General features: G+C 46.9%; 1 protein-coding gene across 2 annotated transcripts in view; it reads left to right on the top strand.

The window, feature by feature from the left end:
• The window catches only part of POLE (DNA polymerase epsilon, catalytic subunit), a 66,899-nt gene extending 48,006 nt beyond the window's left edge, over positions 1-18,893 (top strand). For both annotated transcript variants that reach the window (XM_027844177.1, XM_027844175.1), the window contains exons 36-49: positions 1,084-1,260; positions 1,378-1,601; positions 3,051-3,271; positions 3,620-3,824; positions 6,885-7,058; positions 7,773-7,898; positions 8,386-8,518; positions 10,513-10,699; positions 15,020-15,151; positions 15,321-15,514; positions 16,404-16,604; positions 17,032-17,157; positions 18,081-18,170; positions 18,328-18,893. In XM_027844177.1, the coding sequence (XP_027699978.1) occupies positions 1,084-1,260; positions 1,378-1,601; positions 3,051-3,271; positions 3,620-3,824; positions 6,885-7,058; positions 7,773-7,898; positions 8,386-8,518; positions 10,513-10,699; positions 15,020-15,151; positions 15,321-15,514; positions 16,404-16,604; positions 17,032-17,157; positions 18,081-18,170; positions 18,328-18,441 (2,304 nt within the window). In that variant the 3' untranslated portion in view covers positions 18,442-18,893. The remainder of the gene's footprint in view (positions 1-1,083; positions 1,261-1,377; positions 1,602-3,050; positions 3,272-3,619; positions 3,825-6,884; positions 7,059-7,772; positions 7,899-8,385; positions 8,519-10,512; positions 10,700-15,019; positions 15,152-15,320; positions 15,515-16,403; positions 16,605-17,031; positions 17,158-18,080; positions 18,171-18,327) is intronic.
• The last annotated feature ends 645 nt before the right edge of the window (positions 18,894-19,538 follow it).

Genomic DNA, 19,538 nt, shown 5'->3' with positions numbered 1-19,538 from the left:
GGTTTTTTTGTTGTTTTTTTTTAGTAAGTTTTCCTTGATGTCTTTTGATTTTTACATCATCATAGTTTTCCCCAGTATCCCCCCTCCCCACAAAGAACCATCCCATATTTTTACTACAAAAAAAGAAAAATAAGTGGAAAAAAATTGGCACAACTGATGTATACATTGAAAAGACTAAAAACGTGAAATCTTTAACACCTGTGGGCCTCCTACTTCTGAAAAGTGGTAGATTGGAAGTGTCCACTTTTAGTCATGCTTGATCATTATAATTTTTTAACATTTACTTTTGATTTTTGTGTTTGTGGTTATTATGACATTTACATCGCTAGTCATTGAGTATATTGTTTTCTTGGCTTTACCCGCTTCACTTTGCATCAGTTCATGTAGATCTTTCCATGCTTCTCTGTATTCATCATGTGTCATTTATTATAACACCATAACACTCCATTATGTTCATGTACCCCAATTTGGTTAGCCGTTAGCTGTTCCCCGGTTGATGGGCGTCTACTTTGTTTCCAGTTCTTTGCTATCACGAAAGGTGATGCTATAAATATTTTGGGGTATGTTGGAACTGTCTTCTCATTAGTGGCTTCCTTGGGGTATAAGCCCAGTAGTGGAATCTTTTAGGCAAAGTATGAGGACTTTTTTTCACTTTTTTGCATAATTTCAAATTGCTTTCCAACATGATTTACCAACTCGTAGTTCACAGTGAATTGTGCCTGTCTTCCCACAATCCTCCCAACATTGGCTTGCCATGTTTTGGTCATCTTTGCCAATTTTACAGTGTGTAAGGGAGAAGGGAGGCTTTTAGGGTGTTCCTATATATGTGTTAGTTCTTAGTCATGCATTGCCACCATCCTTGGGTCATTTGGCTCCCCAGGTCTGAAGGATAACCCTTCCTGGGAGTATTTCTCAAGGTAGCCTGACCCTATTTGAAAATCAAGCCTCTGTCTGAATGACCCGAACAGGGTCCCGCTAGCCTCCTGCCGCATCCTCCTAATGTATCAGTGGCTTCCATACCTTCAGCCTTTCTGTACCTATGACAGACAAGTATGACTCAAGGATGGGGTGTGATTGGGATAGGTGCGCAGTAACCAGATGCCGAACCTGAATTCCATGTACTCGTCGGAGCACCGCCTGCTGTTGGAGAAGGTGGGACCTGAGCTCCTCCCGCCAGACAAGCACATTTTTGAAGTGCGAGCCGAGACTGACCCAAAGACTATCTATAGAGCCATCCAACGACTGTTGCTTGGCTACAAGGTAAGAGCTTGTCGGGAATATCGCCGCCTTTGGACTGTCCCCTCAGCCTCTGTCCCACCAAACTGTACGTGCACACGTGGGACCTGTCTTTTGTCTCCCTTACCACCTTTCTCACAGGAGGAACGCCGGGGCCCCACTCTCATTGCTGTACAGTCCAACTGGGAGCTGAGGAGGCTGGCCGCTGCAATGCCTGTCTTTGAGGAGTTCCCCTTGGTGCCAGTCTGTGTGACTGATGACATTAGCTACGGGGCCTTGGACTGGCAGCGTCACGCAGCCCGGCGCATGATCCGGCACTATCTCAACCTGGACACTTGCCTGTCTCAGGCTTTTGAGATGAGTAGGTGAGTGGGAGAGCGCCGTCTTGCCTCAGAGAGGAGAGAGTGCCTGTGGTACAGAGAGGACGAGATGAGGAGTCGCTGAGACAGTGTCACCCTCCCTTGCCCCTCTGAGTCAGCACGCGCTGTGGTCCCTTGAGCATTTTCTCCTTTACAAAACTGCTGTCTTTTCTCAATCTTCTTCCTTCTCGAATACGTGCAGCAGGGGATGCTCTTGATCCCGTCCTCCTCCTGGACACTCTGGCTTTTTGTGATGTGAAGGGGCAGGGGGAGGAGCGTCAATGCCTGCTACAGTCCAGACACTTACAAATATTGTTTTAACTTGACTCTCTCTTGGTTCCTCTCTTTCTGCAGTGATCACTTCTCAGTCTCCTTTGCTAGGTGATCATTCAGATTAGCCCTCCACTGGATGTACCCGCAGGCTTTGCCCTTTGCAGTATTCTCTTCTCTCTTTATCCCCTTTCACTCGGTGATCTTGTCAGCTCTCATGGCTTTAGTCATCATCTCAATGCGGATGACTCCCAGATCTCTATAGCCAGCCCCGGTCTCTCTCCTAAGCTCTAGGTATCCAGTATCTTCAAATGACCATTTGGAACAGTGTCCCATAGACATTTCTATGTCATGTCCGAAAAATACCCAAAATTGAACACATTATTTTTTCTCTCTAAACTCAAGCTGCCTTCCAAATTTCCCTAGGCAAGTGACCTGTCAGTCACCCAAGTTCACAATCACAGCATCAACCTTGACTCCTGCTCCCTCTCCGCACGTGACCAATCACTGGCCAGATTTTGTTTCTGTCTCCACAGTTTCTCTCCCATCCATCCCTTCTCCATCCACAGCCACCACATGGTTCAAACCCTGTCCCCTGCTTGGTCTCTCAGTGTCATTCTTCCCTCTCCAATCCACATTCCACATTACTGCTGAACGGATTTTCCTAAAGTACAGGTTGAAACATATGGCTCTGTTTCTCAGTAAATTCCTATGGCCCCCTCTTTGGGATTAAAGAGAAGCTCCACTTCTCGGCTTTGAGAGCTCTGTACAACATGGCCCCAGTTGACCTTTCCAGCCTTGTTCTGTTATGCCCTCCCCAGTGCTCAGGTTCAGCCAGACTGGCCACCTTGTGTTCTCACTCTACACTCAGCCTTCCATTCCCACCTCTATCACCTCTGCCACTTCTGATCCCCAGTTCCTTCCAAGCTGTGCTTGAGTGACTGATGCTGTCTATGGGAGCCTTTTCCTGATCTCTCCAGCTGCTGGTCCACCCCTGCCTTGATTTACCTTGTGTTTGTGTTGTATATACCACTCCCCACCCCCCACCCCCAAAGGAATGAAAGCTTCTTGAGGCAAGGACTGTTTCATTTCTGACTTTGTTTCAGCCTTGCCTGGCACATAGTAGGCACTTCATAAATCCTTGATGATTGGTGAATGTGAGCTTTTTTATATCTCTCTGGACAGATATTTTCACATTCCTGTTGGGAATCTCCCAGAAGACATCTCCACCTTTGGTTCAGATCTCTTCTTCTCTCGCCACCTCCGACACCATAATCACCTGCTCTGGTTTTCTCCTACATCCCGCCCTGACCTAGGTGGGAAAGAAGCAGATGACAATCGCCTTGTCATGGAATTTGATGACCAAGCTTCAGTGGAAATAAATAATCCTGGATGTTACTCGACGGGTGAGTGTGCGTGCACCCATTTGAGAGGAGCAGGGCCCCTTAGTGATGGGCTTGGTCTGCAGAGGACCAAGAAAAATGTTGCTGTTTGTTCTAAGGGGTTCACCCCATAGTGTTACTCAGTATCTCAGGGTCTCTTTCATGGAAGCCTGGCTGTGTTGGGGCCAAATGGCAGCAATTCCCTTGTGTGCCATGACTTCTGCTGTTACTGAGCTATGAGTCTTCACAGCATGGTCAGCAGAGGGAACTCCAGGAAAGAGCTGATCCGTATGGGAGCGCTAATTGGTGGTTCCAAATAGCACCTGTGGTGATTTGGTTGAGGACATGAGCTGTGGGTTTTCTTGTCAACAGTATGTTTGGAGTTGGACATCCAGAACTTGGCAGTAAATACTATCTTGCAGTCCCACCATGTTAATGACATGGAAGGAGCCTCTAGCATGGGCATCAGCTTCGATGTCATCCAGCAAGCCTCTCTGGAGGAAATGGTCACGGGGAACCAGGCAGCCAACATCCCAGCCAGCTATGATGAGACCGCCCTCTGCTCTAATACATTCAGGTATGAGCAGTAACCCCGGAGACACACTCAGTCTCCTCCCCCACTGGGTGTTTCACCTTCCTCTTAGCGCCCCGCACCTCGAGGCCCATGGAGCAGCCAACTGTTAACCTAGGTGGGGCTCATTGCATCTCTGCCCGAGTCAGGAGATAGTCTTTTTAATCCAAGAGGAAACCGAGTGACTTAGCCAGCATCACACAAGCACTTCAGTTCTCAAAAGCTGTACAAGTTAACCCCAAGTCACAACATTCAAAAGTCGCTTAGAGGACAGGCCCAGACAAAGATACCCAAGTGTCAACAAAAATCAAGCTGCCAGTCATAATCCTGGTGGCAGTGGCAGTGATCAGTGGGAGAGATGTGCTCGGAGCTATTCGATCAGGAAGCAGCAGGCATCACGGCTGGCCTGGGCATGGGTGTGGTGGCTGCAGCCTGTTTTATCGACCAAGAAGCTTCTGGGTCCTGCCAGCTTCAAATCCGGCCACAGCTTGGCTTGTCAACTCTGGCACTGGACTGTCTCCTGGTCTGCCCTAAAGGAGCTTAGAAACTAGCCACGAGATTGAATTACACAAGGTACAAGGCTATAGAGTGTAATAACTGAAAGGGACCGGAGGTCCTCAGCCTGTTTGCAGGGGTGGAAGCTTTCACTTTACGTGGAATTTTGGTGGAACTTTTTGGTGCAGTCTTTTGGTGACATTTTTTCTAAATAATAACTAATGACACCAAATATAAGATTGATTTTTTAAAATCTTATATTTTCAGATAAATTTTATTTCAGATATTATAGTAGTCTATCATTTTACTGAAAGATTGTTTGCTATCAGTGTTGTGTCACTGAGAACTACATTGAATTTTACGGTTCGTTTTGTGAGATGTTTTGCAATAATTTTCATTTTTCCTTTTCCTTATGTAAGTCAGTGTTTGGAGAGTGATAGGGATGATAATAACAGTAGCTCTAGGGTTTTCAAAGCTTTCTCTCTCTCTCTCTCTCTCTCTCTCTCTCTCTCTTTTCTTTTTTTTGGAAGCATTTGGGGTTAAGTAACTTGGCCATGGTCACACAACTAGTAAGTGTCTGAGGCCAGATTTGAACTCGGGTCCTCCTGACTCCAGGGCCTGTGCTCCATCCACTGTGCCACCTACCTGCACCTCAAAGCTCTTTTTTGTATGTTATATTATTCAATCCTCACAATAAGATAATACAGGGAATAATGTTCCCATTTCACAAGAGAAGGAACTGAGACATTGAGGGTAAGTGCCTGGCTCAAGGGCACACAATTGTCAAGAGCAAAGTTCAAAGCCAACTTTTTTTGATTCCAGCCTCAGAATTCTTTGTACTCTCTCAAAGCTGAGTTTTGAAGCTGGTGAAACTTCATTTATATTCTAGGGTATTTTGTTTTTAAATTTTCTTGTGGTTCAGTGCCTTTGTGATTTTGTAGGAACCATGAAACTTTTTATAGAAATTTGGTAACTTAAATTTTGAATTCATATACTGTGATTTCACTGTGAATTTAGGATCATTTTCATGGTACTCCAGTTAGATACTGCAGTCATATTTGCATATCTTCTGTTAGGGATTTGGTATTCAAACTCAATTCATGAACATTTTGTTGGTAGAGTCTTAGGTATTAACTCTCTTGTCTTTTTTTGTCTTTTCAAACTTCCTAGTTCCACTTAATTACCCATAACTGGCATTAAATATACCAGTTTCTTTTCAAGGTTTTTTTTTTTTAAAAGAAGAAATTAAGAGTGTAAATAGACACCACCCGAGTTTTTATTGTGATAGACTGATTGTCACTTGGATATGTATCTTACATCGTTGGGTGTGTTCAGTGATTCTTTCTGGGCCAATGAAAAGCCAACTCTGGTTAAGTGACTACAAGTGTTAACAACAGACACAGACAGGAAATTAGATGGGTGGTTTATCCCAATTTGAAAGATGTTGGCGTAGACACTGTGGGTGCTTGTGGTTGTTCAGACAGAGAATAAACTCTCTTCTGGGAGGCGAGGGAGACGTCAGTGAGGAAGCAGCAGTTATATGGAGCTTTGAAGGATGGATAGAATGCAGAAGAGCAGAGGGCCTACAGGACGTCCTTTTAGCTGGGAGAATATCCCCAGCAAAGCCACAGGCAGAAACGTGCTTCCATGTTCAAAGATGAATTTGGCTGGTATTCACAGAGGACAGCAGGAGGTGAGGCTGCGGAATGGTGTCTAGGGACAGATATCAAGGGTGTTTGAATGCCAGGCCAAGGAGGTTAGATCTGATGCTGCAGGTAATGGATTCATTGCGGAGTGGTTGATAGGATCAGAGTTTTGCTTTCAGAAGCCTGTGGTGTCAAAGCAGGTCTATACAAGATGGGCAGGAAGAGGAGAGACTGGAAGCAGGGAGGACAATTAAGACTTGAGGTGAGGAGGATGCCATCGAGGGTGGTGGCAGTGGGAGTGGAAAGGAAGGGAGAGAAGTGAGGTGTGTTATAAAAGGAAGGAGTAACATGACTTTGTGTGGGTTGTGAAGGATGACGACGATGTGTGTGGAGGTGTAAATATGTATTGCTGTACTTCACAGTGACTCTGGTTAGGCTGTTGGACGGCCCCAGGTGTGTGGTGTTTAGCAGAGGAGAGTCCAGGAGTGGGTTGACTGGGTGACCTCTTAGGGTCCCTTTCCATTCTGAAGTCCTCTAGTACTGTAACCTGGGTATGATTCCTGTTTGAAATAGGAGGAAATAAATCGAGACTTAGAGAGGTGAACTCAGTGGCCCAAGATCACATAGCAAGTGGCATGGCCATCCTTGACTCAGATTTTGGGACTCTGATTGCTTCAACTCAAAAACACGGAGTAGTCAAAGGTGGCTCTGAGGTTCGTGCTTCGCACAGCGCAGACTTCCGTTCGGCCATTCCTGAGTGACCGGCGTTGGCAGAGCTTGTTGGCTTTGGACGAGGGAGTGAAGTACCAGGGAAAGGATGGGTGTGTTTTTACTTGCAGAGTTTGAGGTGGTGAGACGTCCATGCGGACATGCGGGAATGCACGCGTGATCAGGAGTTCTTCTTCTCTCGGGGTCTCTTTGACAGGATCTTGAAGAGCATGGTGGTGGGCTGGGTGAAGGAGATCACTCAGTACCATAACGTCTATGCCGACAACCAGGTGATGCACTTTTACCGCTGGCTGCGGTCCCCATCCTCCCTCCTCTACGACCCGGCTCTGCACCGCACTCTCCTCAGCATGATGAAGAAGCTCTTCCTGCAGTGAGTAGCCTTGGAGGCTGTGAGGGGCCCCCTGGATCAGGGGAGTGTGGTCTTTCTGAAGCTCCTCTGTCGGAAGGCTGTCTGCTGTGGCCGTGGTGCTGTCCCCAGCTGGACCTTACTGATGAGTGCTCCAGTGTTGGAAGGGGATCAGTGGCTGTTCAGTCCCACCCTTGACATAGTCATGTGGCCTCTGCCCACTACTCTCCAGTGACAGCCTTGCACCATGATGTGGTGACAGAGCACCCCAGGGCTGGGGGGGGGGGGGGCTGGCTTACAGACAGGTGGCCTCTTATCTAAGAAGAGCCTTCTTATTCAGAGGTGATTCTGGGGCCACAGGGATGGGTATTTTAATAGGACATTTTTTACAAATGTATACTTTTAATGACAAAATTCTGCCATCTGTGACATGTTCTGTTCCATATTACGTGAAAGTGCAAGGTAACCCATTTCACTTTTGGACAGCTCTCGTTATTCATTGATTAATTGATTGATTGATTGATTTACAGCTCTCATTATTCAGAAGTTTTTCCTGGCATCTTCACAGTTTGTATTCACTGCTCTCCTCCTTGGCCAAGCAGAGCGAGCATAATCCTCCTTCCACAGACATGCCTGTACGGTTGATAGAGCCCACTGCCCCAGCAGAAAGGATTTCCGTGAAGCCCCTGCTGCTGCAACTCTTCCTTCAATCACAGTGTCTCCTCTTCTCCACTTCAGGCTTGTAGCTGAGTTCAAACGTCTGGGTTCCTCAGTCATTTATGCCAACTTCAATCGCATCATCCTTTGTACCAAGAAGCGTCGCATTGAGGATGCCATTGCCTACATAGACTACATCACCAACAGGTGACAGTTGGGGGCAACCTCATCACCAAGGTGGTCCCTGGGGATATGGTCACAGAGGACCCTAGGACTGCAACATGGGCTACATTCAGAGCATTGGCTCTCCTTGGACAAGTGGCTTATTTCAAAAGAAGAGGCGGTTTTACAGACTGGTGGCTCTCATGCTAGACTGGGGATGGGCAACTGTCTAGGGCAAACATACTCAGGACCATTTGTTGTGAGGGACCCTTAAATATTTTTTGTAAATATACATTTATAATGACAGAAGATTCCACCTGCTATGCCATGTATTTATGATGTCCTATACCATGTTATGGTAAAGATGCAAGGCCTCTGGTGGATCGTGCCGTGTAGCGGGGCACAATGTCCCAGCCTTGCTAAGGGCCCCCCCGTGACATAGACCAGCTGAGCTGGCTGTGGCTCCCTAGGGAGTCTGAGCAAAAATGTGGTTTATGGTTCCTTGATCATCCCTGTGTTACTGCATTTTCAGCATCCATTCCAAAGAGATCTTCCATTCCTTGACAATCTCCTTCTCCCGGTGCTGGGAATTTCTTCTCTGGATGGATCCTGCTAACTATGGGGGAATCAAAGGAAAAGTTCCAACCCATGTCCACTATGGAGAGGTCAGTAGTAGCTTGGGCTTAGGGTGTTGTTTGAGGTGGGGAAGTTGCTGGAGGTGGACCTATCAAACTCGGTGCATCCAAAGCCACGCTTGTTTGATTTTTCTCTAAACACGCACTTTATCTGACCTTACTATCTCTGTCCTTAGGCCCACCATCTACCCAGTCACTCGAGTTCAAATCTTTAGTGTTGTCTTTGACTCTCTCCTATGTCTTATCTCTTGTATCAAATCATTTATCAAATCCTGTCCCTTGTATCTCTCCCATCTGCCCTCTCCTTTCTGTTCCCACTGTTGCTAACCCATTACAGGCCCTCAATAGCAACCACCTTTATTCTTTTAGTGACACTTAACAGGTTTTCCCCCCTCCACTTTTTAACCTGTTCTCTGAGTGTGGATTTATTCAAATCCTTCACCAGCCTAGAAATCGTTTAGTGTCTCCCTCCTGTCTCCCAATTCAAGTTCACATTCCTTTGTTAGACATTCAAAGACCCTTAGAATCTGGTGCTGCCCTATCTCTTCAGCCTTCTCTCATGTTGCTCTGCCCAGTCCTCTGTGCTCTAGCCAAACTGGCCTGTTTGCCACGTGCACTTTTCTGCCTGTTTAGGCCTTTGCCCACACTGTTCACTGCTCCTGCCATGTGTCTCTCCCCATCTCCTGTCACCCGTTAATAATCTGACATTTATATAGAACTTGGTGTGTCTAAAGTGCTCTGCATATGTGCATTATCTTATTTGATTCTCACAGCAATCCTATTAAGTATGTCAAAGAAAAAAATATCAATACTAATATGATACTCTGCACTGATAGGCTCAAGTCTGCCAGAAATGATTTTATTTAATTGCACATTAATAATAATCCAAGCATTTCTAGCTTGGAGAGATGGTCAGTGTGGCATAGTCTCCCACGCCCTCCAACATGACTCACTATCCCAAGGTAAATTCAGGTAGCATTTACAGAAATCTTGAACAAGGGAAAGAACAAAATAAATGTAAGTACAGGTTGGGTTAGTATTCCAGAATTACTGTGTAACCAAGCTGCTCTCCCATTCCTCCTAAACCACTACTCTCAAGGAATCAGTGGATTCCTCTAGACAGGAGTTAAGTGTGGTCAACATCCTTAATCCTTTTCCCTAAGAAAGGCTTTAGCTTTTGTTCTACCCACTTTCCTAAAGAGAAGAGTTTAGAAAGGTTTTTAGGCTACGGAAATATTATTCCTTACTATTTCTAGGGAAACTGTAGAGGAGATTTTTAAAATATGCTTCTACAGGTATTAAAAGTATTATCCCCATTTTACAAGTGAGAAAACAGAGGCTCAGAAAGATTGTGAATTGAGTTGTATGTATATTAGATAGTCGGAAGCTCCCTCTTGAGACACCCTGGTGCCTTGGTAAAGATGAGAACATGTTCGATTCAACTCAGCAAATGTTTATTAAGTCCTCACCGTGTGCCAGAGCGGGGCTGGGCTCCGGAGACACAGTCTTACACAAGGTATACATCATGCACACATAGAAGTAAAAACCAGATGATTTGGAGAGTGAGTGAGGTCTAACAATTGGGGGAGGGCAGAGAACTCTTCACGTAAGAAAAAGCACCTGAGCTAATTCTTGAAGAAAGCCAAGAATTCTAGGAAGCAGTGCTAGAAAGGGGATTCTCTGAAGCTAGTGTCCAAAGAGACAGCCTTTGCCCAAGCACAGAGAGAGATGTGCAGTATTACTGTCCAGGAGCCAGTGAGGAAGCCAGTTTGGCTGGAGCAGAGCAGATGAAGAGGAAGAAAAGACAACTGAGTGAGGCAGGTCCGTGCCAGATGGCTGAGGGGGAGATGGCTAGCATGGCAGGCCCATCAGTTTAGATGTTACCCTAGAGACAGGGGGAGTGACATGGGGAGGCATCTTGGCCCCAGATGAGGCACTCTGCTGGTGGTGATTGAGTCATATTTATAGTGAAGACACTGAAAATAGAAGCAAGAATTTAATTGGTAATGCGTAAAATCCTTCAGCCAAGCACCCAGAAAGAGCAGAAAGCAGAGGAGGAGCAGGAGAGTGAGGAAGAGGAGGAGGAGGAAGCAGAGGAGGAGATGATAGAAGAATCCAATGTGGAAGACTTACTGGAGAACAGCTGGAACGTTGTGCAGTTTCTTCCCCGGGCGGCCTCTTGCCAGAGCTACTTTCTCATGATTATCTCAGGTGAGTGAATCTCCGTTGCCATCCTCAGCTCCTGTCGTGGTTGTCCTGACACCCTGCCTGGTGAGGACCCTTCCTTCTTCTCTGGGCGTCCCAGCCAGATTCTCTGGCATAGACTGTGATGGTAAATGTGCCCTTCACAGTGTCACCCATACCCCAAAGTAATCCCAGTACAGTATGCTTGACTACCTTTCCGTCCTTGGCTTGCAGATCTCCAGTGACGGGGAACCCATTACATTTTTAGGCACTGCATCCGATTTTGGGCACCTCTTTGTGAAGAATCAGATATATAAATGTGCTTCTTTGTAACTTCTACCTGTTGCTCCTGGTTCTGCCCTCTGGGCCCAACATACCAGGTCTCCTACCTCTTCCAAAGGGCAGCCCTTTGTATACTTGAAGACAACTGTCATACTGTCTTTTCCTTTCTTACTCCCGTCTTCTGGTTCTCCCCGAGACTCAGTGCCCTCAGTCTCCCTGCCTACCCTTTCCAGCACTGGCTGGACTCACTGATCAAGGTTGGGGAGTTGGAATATTCCTTGCTGCCCATTGCTACTTGTAGGTTCTCCCTCTACCTCTACTTTCCATGTTCACAGACTATGATTTTCTCTCTCTTTCTTTTTTTTTGGCTAGGCAATGGGGTTAAGTGACTTGCCCAGGGTCACAGCTAGTAAGTGTTATGTGTCTGAGGCCGGATTTGAACTCAGGTCCTCCTGAATCCAAGGCCAGTGTTCTATCCACTGCGCCACCTAGCTGCCCCTGATATTCTCTTATCACATCCATTGTTATTCTACTTCTCCCTCTGCCTTGAAACCCGTAAACCCTGGTCTTTGTCTACTCTGTGATCTCCAGCCCCTTGACCCCTCAGATCTCTCCCAGGCCATCACTGATGTATTAGCTGTACCTTCCTCCTTTCACCATAGTAAACCTTGGTAAACCAGTTGAACTCTCTACTATCCCTTTCTCTTGAGTTCTTTGACTTCTTTTTATATCAATAATCTTGATAAACCAGTCACACTCTTCACTGTCCTTTTTTCTTGAGTTCCTTGACGCCTTTTCATATCAATGATCTTGGACTGCCAAGTGTCAACCTTGGATCACTCTTGCCATCCACATACCTTTGCTTCTGTATATATGCTGCTGAGCAAAAGTGAAAAAAAAAACTATGAAACTGTGCTTGCTGGTTCCACTACAAATTTATGCTACATAACCTTGGATGGGCCTTCACTGTTGCAAGGCAATTCTATATTTCTCTTCCCTTTGTGACTAAAATCTTTGAGAAGGCACGACATTTCTTTTCCTCTCATTCTCTTCTTAATTCTCTACACTCTGGATTCTCACAATTTCATTCAACTGAAATCTAAAGTTACTAACAGTATCTTCATTGCCAAGTATAATGACCTTTTCTCAATTCTCATCTTTCTTGACCTGTCTGAAGCCTTTGACGCTGTCTTCCAAAGACGCTGTCTTTGACACTCACTTTCTCCTTGATACTTTTTTCCTTTCTAAGTTTTTGTGCTTACTCTTAGTTCTTCTGCTGTCTATTTGACACCACCTCCTCATTCTCCTTGGCTGGCTATTGATCCAGGTCACAGTTTTTATAGGTGTCCTACAGGACCTTCTGTTGAATTTGCTGAGGGAGGTTTGTTTTTGTTTTATTGCTGTTCTGGATAATGACCAGACATTTATATGCCCCAATACACACATGGTTGGGACTACTAATTGTTTTTAATATAATTTTATTATGAATTTAACTTTTCATAAAAAACCAAACATACTTTTAAAATTATTTACAATTCAAAAACTACAAATAATCACAACTTATAATTTCTTTGATAATCCATTCATACATGTAAATATGTATTTTTAGCATATGTACTATTGTAATTCTAAATTCCTTCACATTACATTAATTCATATGTTTGCATATTTCCATATTTGACACTTTAATTGTAACATATCATATTAATTTGTACTAGTTTATTTTGTGTTTCCCTGTGTTTATTTCAACGTGTATTTTTCTTTTTAATTACACACTAGTTATATGTTTCCAGTGAGATTATTAGGTCAGAGGATATGATTGTTTTATATTTCTTGTTCAATGTTGCTAAATTATACCAATTTGCAACTCCACTAAAATATGCTCACATTTGAGCGTACTTTCTTTTCCCTGTAATTCTGACCCTGATAGCTCTGATTTTTTGTCATTTTTGCTTTATGGATGTGAGGTAGTACTCTCAAGTTGTTTTACTTTGCATTTCTTTGATTAGTGTAAGGTTGGAAATTTTTTTCAGTGATCACATATAATTTGTGTTTCTTCTTAGGTTATCTGTTAGAGGAAGGTTTTAACACTTAAAAGATTTGGAAGTTTCTTATGTAGAAGTGAGAACTGGAGGGCACTTTGAGATCTAGAATGTCAGTCACTAATAGTCAATAAACATTTATTGAATACCTAGTGTGTGCCAGACCCTGGGCTAAATGCTGGAGATACAAATACAAAAAAAAAGAAAGACAAATCCCTGCCCTCAAGGAGCTTCTAGTCCAATGGGGGAAGTTGAAGAGAGAGGGCATGGTCAAATCAGAGAAGTCCCAAGTAGTAAAGGCAGGTGAGAAATGAGCGTTGTGCTGAGTTTTCTCCTTAAGTGGAAGTTTGGAGTTCATGGCCCTATGAAGGATGGTGATGAGATGGAGTTCCATGACTGATGGGATCTTAGTGGATGTCAGGACCCTTAGGACCAGAATGTCAGAGCTAGGAGGGCCCTTAGAGCACAGAATGTCAGAGCTGGGATGGTCCACTATTACCCAAATTTGTTGTTGTTCAGTCGTTTCAGTCATGACTGACTCTTTGACCCCTTTTGAATTTTCTTAGCAAAGATACTGGAGTGGTTTGCCATTTCCTTCTCCAGTTCATTTTACAGATGAGCAACTGAGGCCAACTGGGTTAAGTGACTTGCCCAGGGTCACACAGCCAGGGTCTGAGGCCAGATTTGATCTCAGGAAGATGAGTCTTTGTGATTCCAAGGCCAGTGCTCAATTCGTTGAGCCACCTTACTGCCATGTTAATATTGTTGCTCTCTCATTATCATGCAGTAGTATTCTTTCCTGTCTCGGTGCTGATTTGAATTTGATATCTGAAATCATCACTTTGAGAAAAATGCCCCAAAATCTGAAATAGTTTTAGAAAGAAATCTATTAGGTTGTTTGGTGCAGGAGAGCAAGCCACAGAGGGTGTGGTTCCTTCCCGCCCTCAAAGGGTATGGCTCTGAAAGGTTTATATTATATAGGATTTAGACAAGGGGACCCTCAAGTGTACAATTAAGAAATTTTGCAGAGGGGGCAGCTTAAAAGCAAGCTTGATTGAGATGGATATCAGTAAATATAAATATTCGATGAAATTTAGGTGAAGCCAAAACACAAACTTGGGTGGACCCAAAACAAGACGGGTGAGGGGGTGGATCCTGAGTCCGGAGGTGCCAAACTCCCCTTGTTGACATGGCCCTGTGAGTTTTTAGGTTGCAGACTGTGGTTTGGTTTTGTTTATCCCAAGAAATTGTTGTCCTTTCTCCACAAGTAGACATTTCCCGAGTCTTCTGCTTGTCATTGATCTGTGTCATGCCAGTGGTCCTAAAGTTGAGCCTTCTGAGTCTGTCTTAGGCAGAGCTCAGGGCCTCCCAGCATCCACCCAGTCCTCCCCTCCTGGCAGCCTTGGGAATGCCTGCTCTTGATCCTTTGCTTCCCACAGTGAAGCAAGCTTTTTGCTGATTTTCCCTGTTTTTTTTTTTTTGAACTTTGTGTGACTTGTGTTTTCTGTTAAGTCTCTTCATTACCTCCTTCAGGAATTTTTTTTTCTGAGGGGCTCTTGAAATATCCTTTAGTTCCAGCATATATCCAGGTTTGCCTCTTAAGCGCTTCTACAGTTGCCTTTGAGATTGATCCTATGTGTATTTGTCCTGTAGTTTTGAATTTTGGATACGTTTGTTTTTATTGTTTGTTTCTGGATATTGTTTCTCTGTTGGTGGTTCTCTAACTTTTAATAGGGCCGGTGGTTAGGAGAGACTGGTCCCCTAGCATCTACACATTCACAGAAGTCCAGGGATTTTAACTAGGAAGGGCTTTTGGTTCATTGAAAGAAGGAAAATTATTTAAGCCTTAAGTAACACCTTAGGATTTAGAGCTGTAAGGGATCACCCAGTTCTCCCCCTTCCTTTTGTGGTTGAGGAACCAGACACCTGACCCAGAGAAAGTGACTTGTCCAAGGTCCCTCAGTGCTGAGTAGCATATCCCTGATGGTCACTACTGTTCTGTCACTGCCTTCTTTCTCTCCAGCATATATCGTGGCTGTGTACCACAGCATGAAAGAGGAGCTGAGACGCAGTGCCCCTGGGTGCACCCCCGTCAAGAGGAGAGGGAACAGCCAGTTGTCCCAGGAGGCTGAAGGGCTAGCTGGGGCTCTCCCTGGTGAGTGAGGTGCCCTGCCACGGCCTGCAGCTGTGCCTGAGGCCTAGTCCCTTGCTCCATGTTCTCTGTGGCATGTGTGGGAATTAGTGATCTCTAATTCAAGCCCCAAACTCTTCTGGTAGCCCCTTCAGGGTATAAGAAGAGTTACCAGGCCTTTCTTTTCTCCCAGGAATGATCACCTTCTCCCAAGATTATGTAGCCAATGAGCTTACCCAGAACTTCTTCACCATCACGCAGAAGATCCAAAAGAAAGTGATGGGCTCCCGCAACTCCACAGAGCCCTCCGACATGTTCCCACTCCTCCCTGGCTCCCATCTACTCCTCAACAACCCAGCCCTAGAGTTCATAAAATATGTGTGCAAGGTAAGGAAGGACCCCTGGCGTCCAGAAATCCTGCCAGAGTCCACTCAGGTGCCAAGAGGGCTCAGACTGTGGGGACGCAGCTGGAGCTCAGCGAGAGGGTGAAGGTTGGAGAGCATCTCCCATGGGCTGCCTTCCAGCTGCTGCCTGTGCAGCGCAGGGCCTGTGGCTGTGGGCCATGGGGGAGGCCAGGGAAAACTCTCTACCCTTGCCACTCTCTCTGTCTCATGTTTGGGCTCTCATCCCCGTCCACTTCTCACCACTCCAACCTTACTAGAGTCCTTGCTTCCACCATCTGGTATAGAAGAAGCATGTTCCTATTTCTGTGGCCAGTCTTCAGTAGGAAGATTTCGTGGCATCCCACATTGGATCTAAGAATAGTGTTCTATAAAACAGGTTAAATTCCATAGGACTACTGCTATTGTAGACTTAGAATGATAGTCTGCTGGGGCTGGAAGGAGTCTCACAGGTCACCTAGCCTGATGCCCTCATTGTAGAGATGAGGAAACTGAGGCCCAAAGAGGGCATGTGGCTTTGGTTTCAGAGCTGGGACTAGAATCCAGATCTCCTGAGCCTCAGCCTAGTGTATTTTCCCACTAAACCTATTGGATTTTATTGATTTTTGTGGGTTGACCTTGAAGCCTACCCTTTTTATAATAATATTTCTATGGCAAAACACATTCTAAATCTTAAACTAGTAAGTCAGGAACTTTGTGTACTTTACAACAGCAGCAGCAGTGTTAAGGGCAGTTGAGAGGAGCCAGATCCCTATGCAGTCAGTGGAAGAGATAAGATAGTGATGCCATCCAGCTCAGAGAGAGGTAGCCCTGGGACGCAGCGGCTCAGCTCCTTTCCAGCATCCTTGGCCAGCTCCTCTGGGCTGTCTCTGCAGGTGCTGTCTCTGGACACCAACATCACCAATCAAGTGAACAAGCTGAATCGCGATCTCCTGCGGCTTGTGGACGTGGGCGAGTTCTCCGAGGAGGCCCAGTTCCGGGACCCCTGCCGCTCCTTTGTGCTGCCTGAAGTCATCTGCCGGAACTGCAACTTCTGCCGGGACCTGGACCTCTGCAAAGACCCCTTCCTGTCTCAGGTATGGATCAGCCAACGTTCTGGCCTTTCAGTGAGCCCTGAGGCCCCTCCTCGTTGGGATGTGATCTTCCAGACCAGGTTTTTCAGCTCCCGGCCCCAGCCCTCGCCCCCTTTCCCCTTCCTACACCTTGGCATCACACCCTGCCTTCCTGGCACCTGATAACCTAGAATCTCTGAGTCACCCCACCCCTCCTGCTAGTGTTCTCGGCAGCGCTGTGGACCAGCCCTGGACCCGGGTTCTTCCTTCCTCTGAGGGGCCATCAGGAGGGGCTGGCCACCTCTTGTTGGCCTCTGCTCTCTGGCCATTGGCCTCTGTGCAGACTCATCACACCACCGTGATGCACAAGCACAGACCATGTCTGAATTCCTGGAGCCCCAGAAGCCCTGGCCGGAGGGCTCATCTCATTGCCTTTTCCTTCCCCACTTAGGATGTCTCGATCTTGCCTCAGTGGCTTTGCTCCAACTGCCAGGCGGCATATGACTCTGGCCACATTGAGATGGCCCTGGTAGAAGCCCTTCAGAAGAAGCTGATGGCCTTTACCCTGCAGGACTTGGTAAGGGCCTGGAGGTGGGGCACTGGGCCGGGCACATCCCATTCAGGGCCTTGCAGCACTGTGCCTGCAATGTCTTCTCTAAGGAGAGCATCCCTGTCCATTAAACAAGCATCAACGGCCTTTTGAGAGAAGCAGGTGATAAGAGGGGAACTCCCCCAGAAGAGAGGTCCCTTCACTTGGAGGACCACAGGCTCGTGGTGACTGGGGCTGGCTTTCCGGGTGGTAGCAACCAAACTCGTTAACCCTTGAGAGAGAGGGAAGGAATTCCTGGGGAGGGCCCAGGGACTGAGTCACTGCTTTTCAGTCCTATTTGCACTGGTCAAGAGAGTAGCCTTGCATTTCCCAGCTGTGAGGAAATGAGGTGAGCCCATTAAGAAAGTCCTCCAGTCATTCAGCAAGTATTTATTGACACCTATGCCCACCCCCAGGGGGGATACAGAGGGAAGAGAGAACACTGCCCCTGTTCTCCAGGCCCTCACGATATATGCAGGGGGCAGTTAAGATCTGTAGGCCCCAGTACAAAGTTAGCATCTTGTGTAATCAAACACTTCATTATTTGGGATAGCTTATCACTGAAGGGAAGAGGAAATTCAGAGGCTACAGTGGTCAGGGAAAGGAGAGTCGTGCAGGTGGAAGAGGAAAGGTTTGAGAATCTGCCTGAGATACCCACAACGTGTGTTGAGGAGCAGTGGGAGGTCAGGTTGGCCACAGAGAGAAACCAGATCATGGAGGGCCTGGATGGTTAGGCATGTGAGCATGACCTCAGGCATCCGGGAGCTATTACAGCTTCTTGAGCTGAGGCCCGAGGGAAGGAGGCTGTGGGGTCTGGCACTGGGGGCTTTGGAGCCCATCCCTCCCACCCAGCTCAGTGGGGAGCCTGCAGCCTGCTGGGGAGGTTCCTTCAGCTTTCCTGTTTGTTTTAGATCTGCCTCAAGTGTAAAGGGGTGAAGGAGGCCAACATGCCCGTCTACTGCAGCTGTGCCGGAGACTTTGCCCTGACCATTCAGACCAAGGTAAGAACAGGCCCATCCTTCCTGGGGGGAGTGGTCTCAGCTCAGCCCATCGAAGGGTTTCCTTTCAGGTTCTGTCTGTGGCATCTTCACTTTCAGTAGTTCTGCTCTCCCTCGTGGCCCTCTCCAGCCTGATGGCAGTTCCTTTCTGCCTTTGTAGGTCTTTGTAGAACAGATTGGCATCTTCAGGAACATTGCCCGGCATTATGGTATGACCTACCTGACGGAAATGATCGAGTGGTTGCTACAGATGAATCCCCAGCTTGCCAACTAGCCCTCAGCCAGAGGGCACAAGGGACACAGGCTCTCCCAGTGCTCTGAGCTAGAACTTTAGCCGTGGTCTCTGTCCCACTGTACCCAGTGTGACTGAGCTCTTCCTCTGGGGGGGTGGAAGACACGCCACTTACATGTGACCAACAAGTTAGCATTTCTAAACCCACGGGAAGAAAGGACACTGGGCAAAGCCTTGTAGCTCTGGGAGAATCCCCAGAACACTTGAAGTGGCAGCTGACTGACCACAAGTGGTCCAAGGAGATAAGGGTGAGGAAGTGGTTCGCTCTTCCCGCCTCCTGAGCATTCATCATGTGAAGAGCAGAACCAGGCCTGAAACCTTCCAGGAAGGAGGGTTCTGAGCCTCTGGAGATGTCTGGATTGTCATGGCTACTTCTGTGACTGAGAATCAGGTGAAGACTTTGAGGATTGGTTCCTGTGTGAATAAATGTCATTCTGTACAGAACAGCTCTTACTCCGGGCCTGTGGCAGGGGAGTCTCTCGGGACCATGCTTTAGGGGACCTGCTAAGGGTCTGCTGCTGGTGGGCAGAGTTCTGCTCCCTGCCTGGAAGAGCTTGGGCAGGGGGCCAGGTGCCCAGGCCACAGTCCTGGAGGACAGAAGTGGCTACCAGCTTCTCTGGAAACCTCTCGCTTCCCCGGAACAGTGCCCCGTTACCCTGCCAGGCACCAGCACGAGCATGCAAATGATTGTGTCGAGCCAGTTTGTTTTCATTACTGCATTGGCCAGGGCTCCACACTTAAGGAAAGCAGGATTTGTAGCAATTATCTTGGGAGGGTTGGAAGCCTGGAGTATTCCAGGAATATTGCCCTTGTTGGCATTCTACGTGTCCTGAGGAAAACTAACTATTGAACTGTGCCTGGGGGGCATGAGCCAGACCCACAGGCCTGACCCTGTCCCCCTTGTCAGCTGAAGAGTTCGGGAGTAGGGATTGGAAAAGGGGGGTGTCCAAGGAGCTGGCCCCCAGCAGAAGGCTCTTCTGGGGGGGATGAGGGGTCTGTCCTAGGAAGCCTGGGCTCTTGGTAACCAGACCCAGCCTGGGGGGGCTCCAGGTTGGCCTGAGAGAGCACCAGAAAGCGAC

Source organism: Vombatus ursinus, unplaced genomic scaffold (assembly GCF_900497805.2).
Source record: "Vombatus ursinus unplaced genomic scaffold, bare-nosed wombat genome assembly UNPS02014935.1, whole genome shotgun sequence".
Classification (NCBI taxonomy): domain Eukaryota; kingdom Metazoa; phylum Chordata; class Mammalia; order Diprotodontia; family Vombatidae; genus Vombatus; species Vombatus ursinus.
The sequence above is the reverse complement of the archived record's forward strand: the minus strand, read 5'-3'. Positions and strand labels throughout refer to the sequence as shown.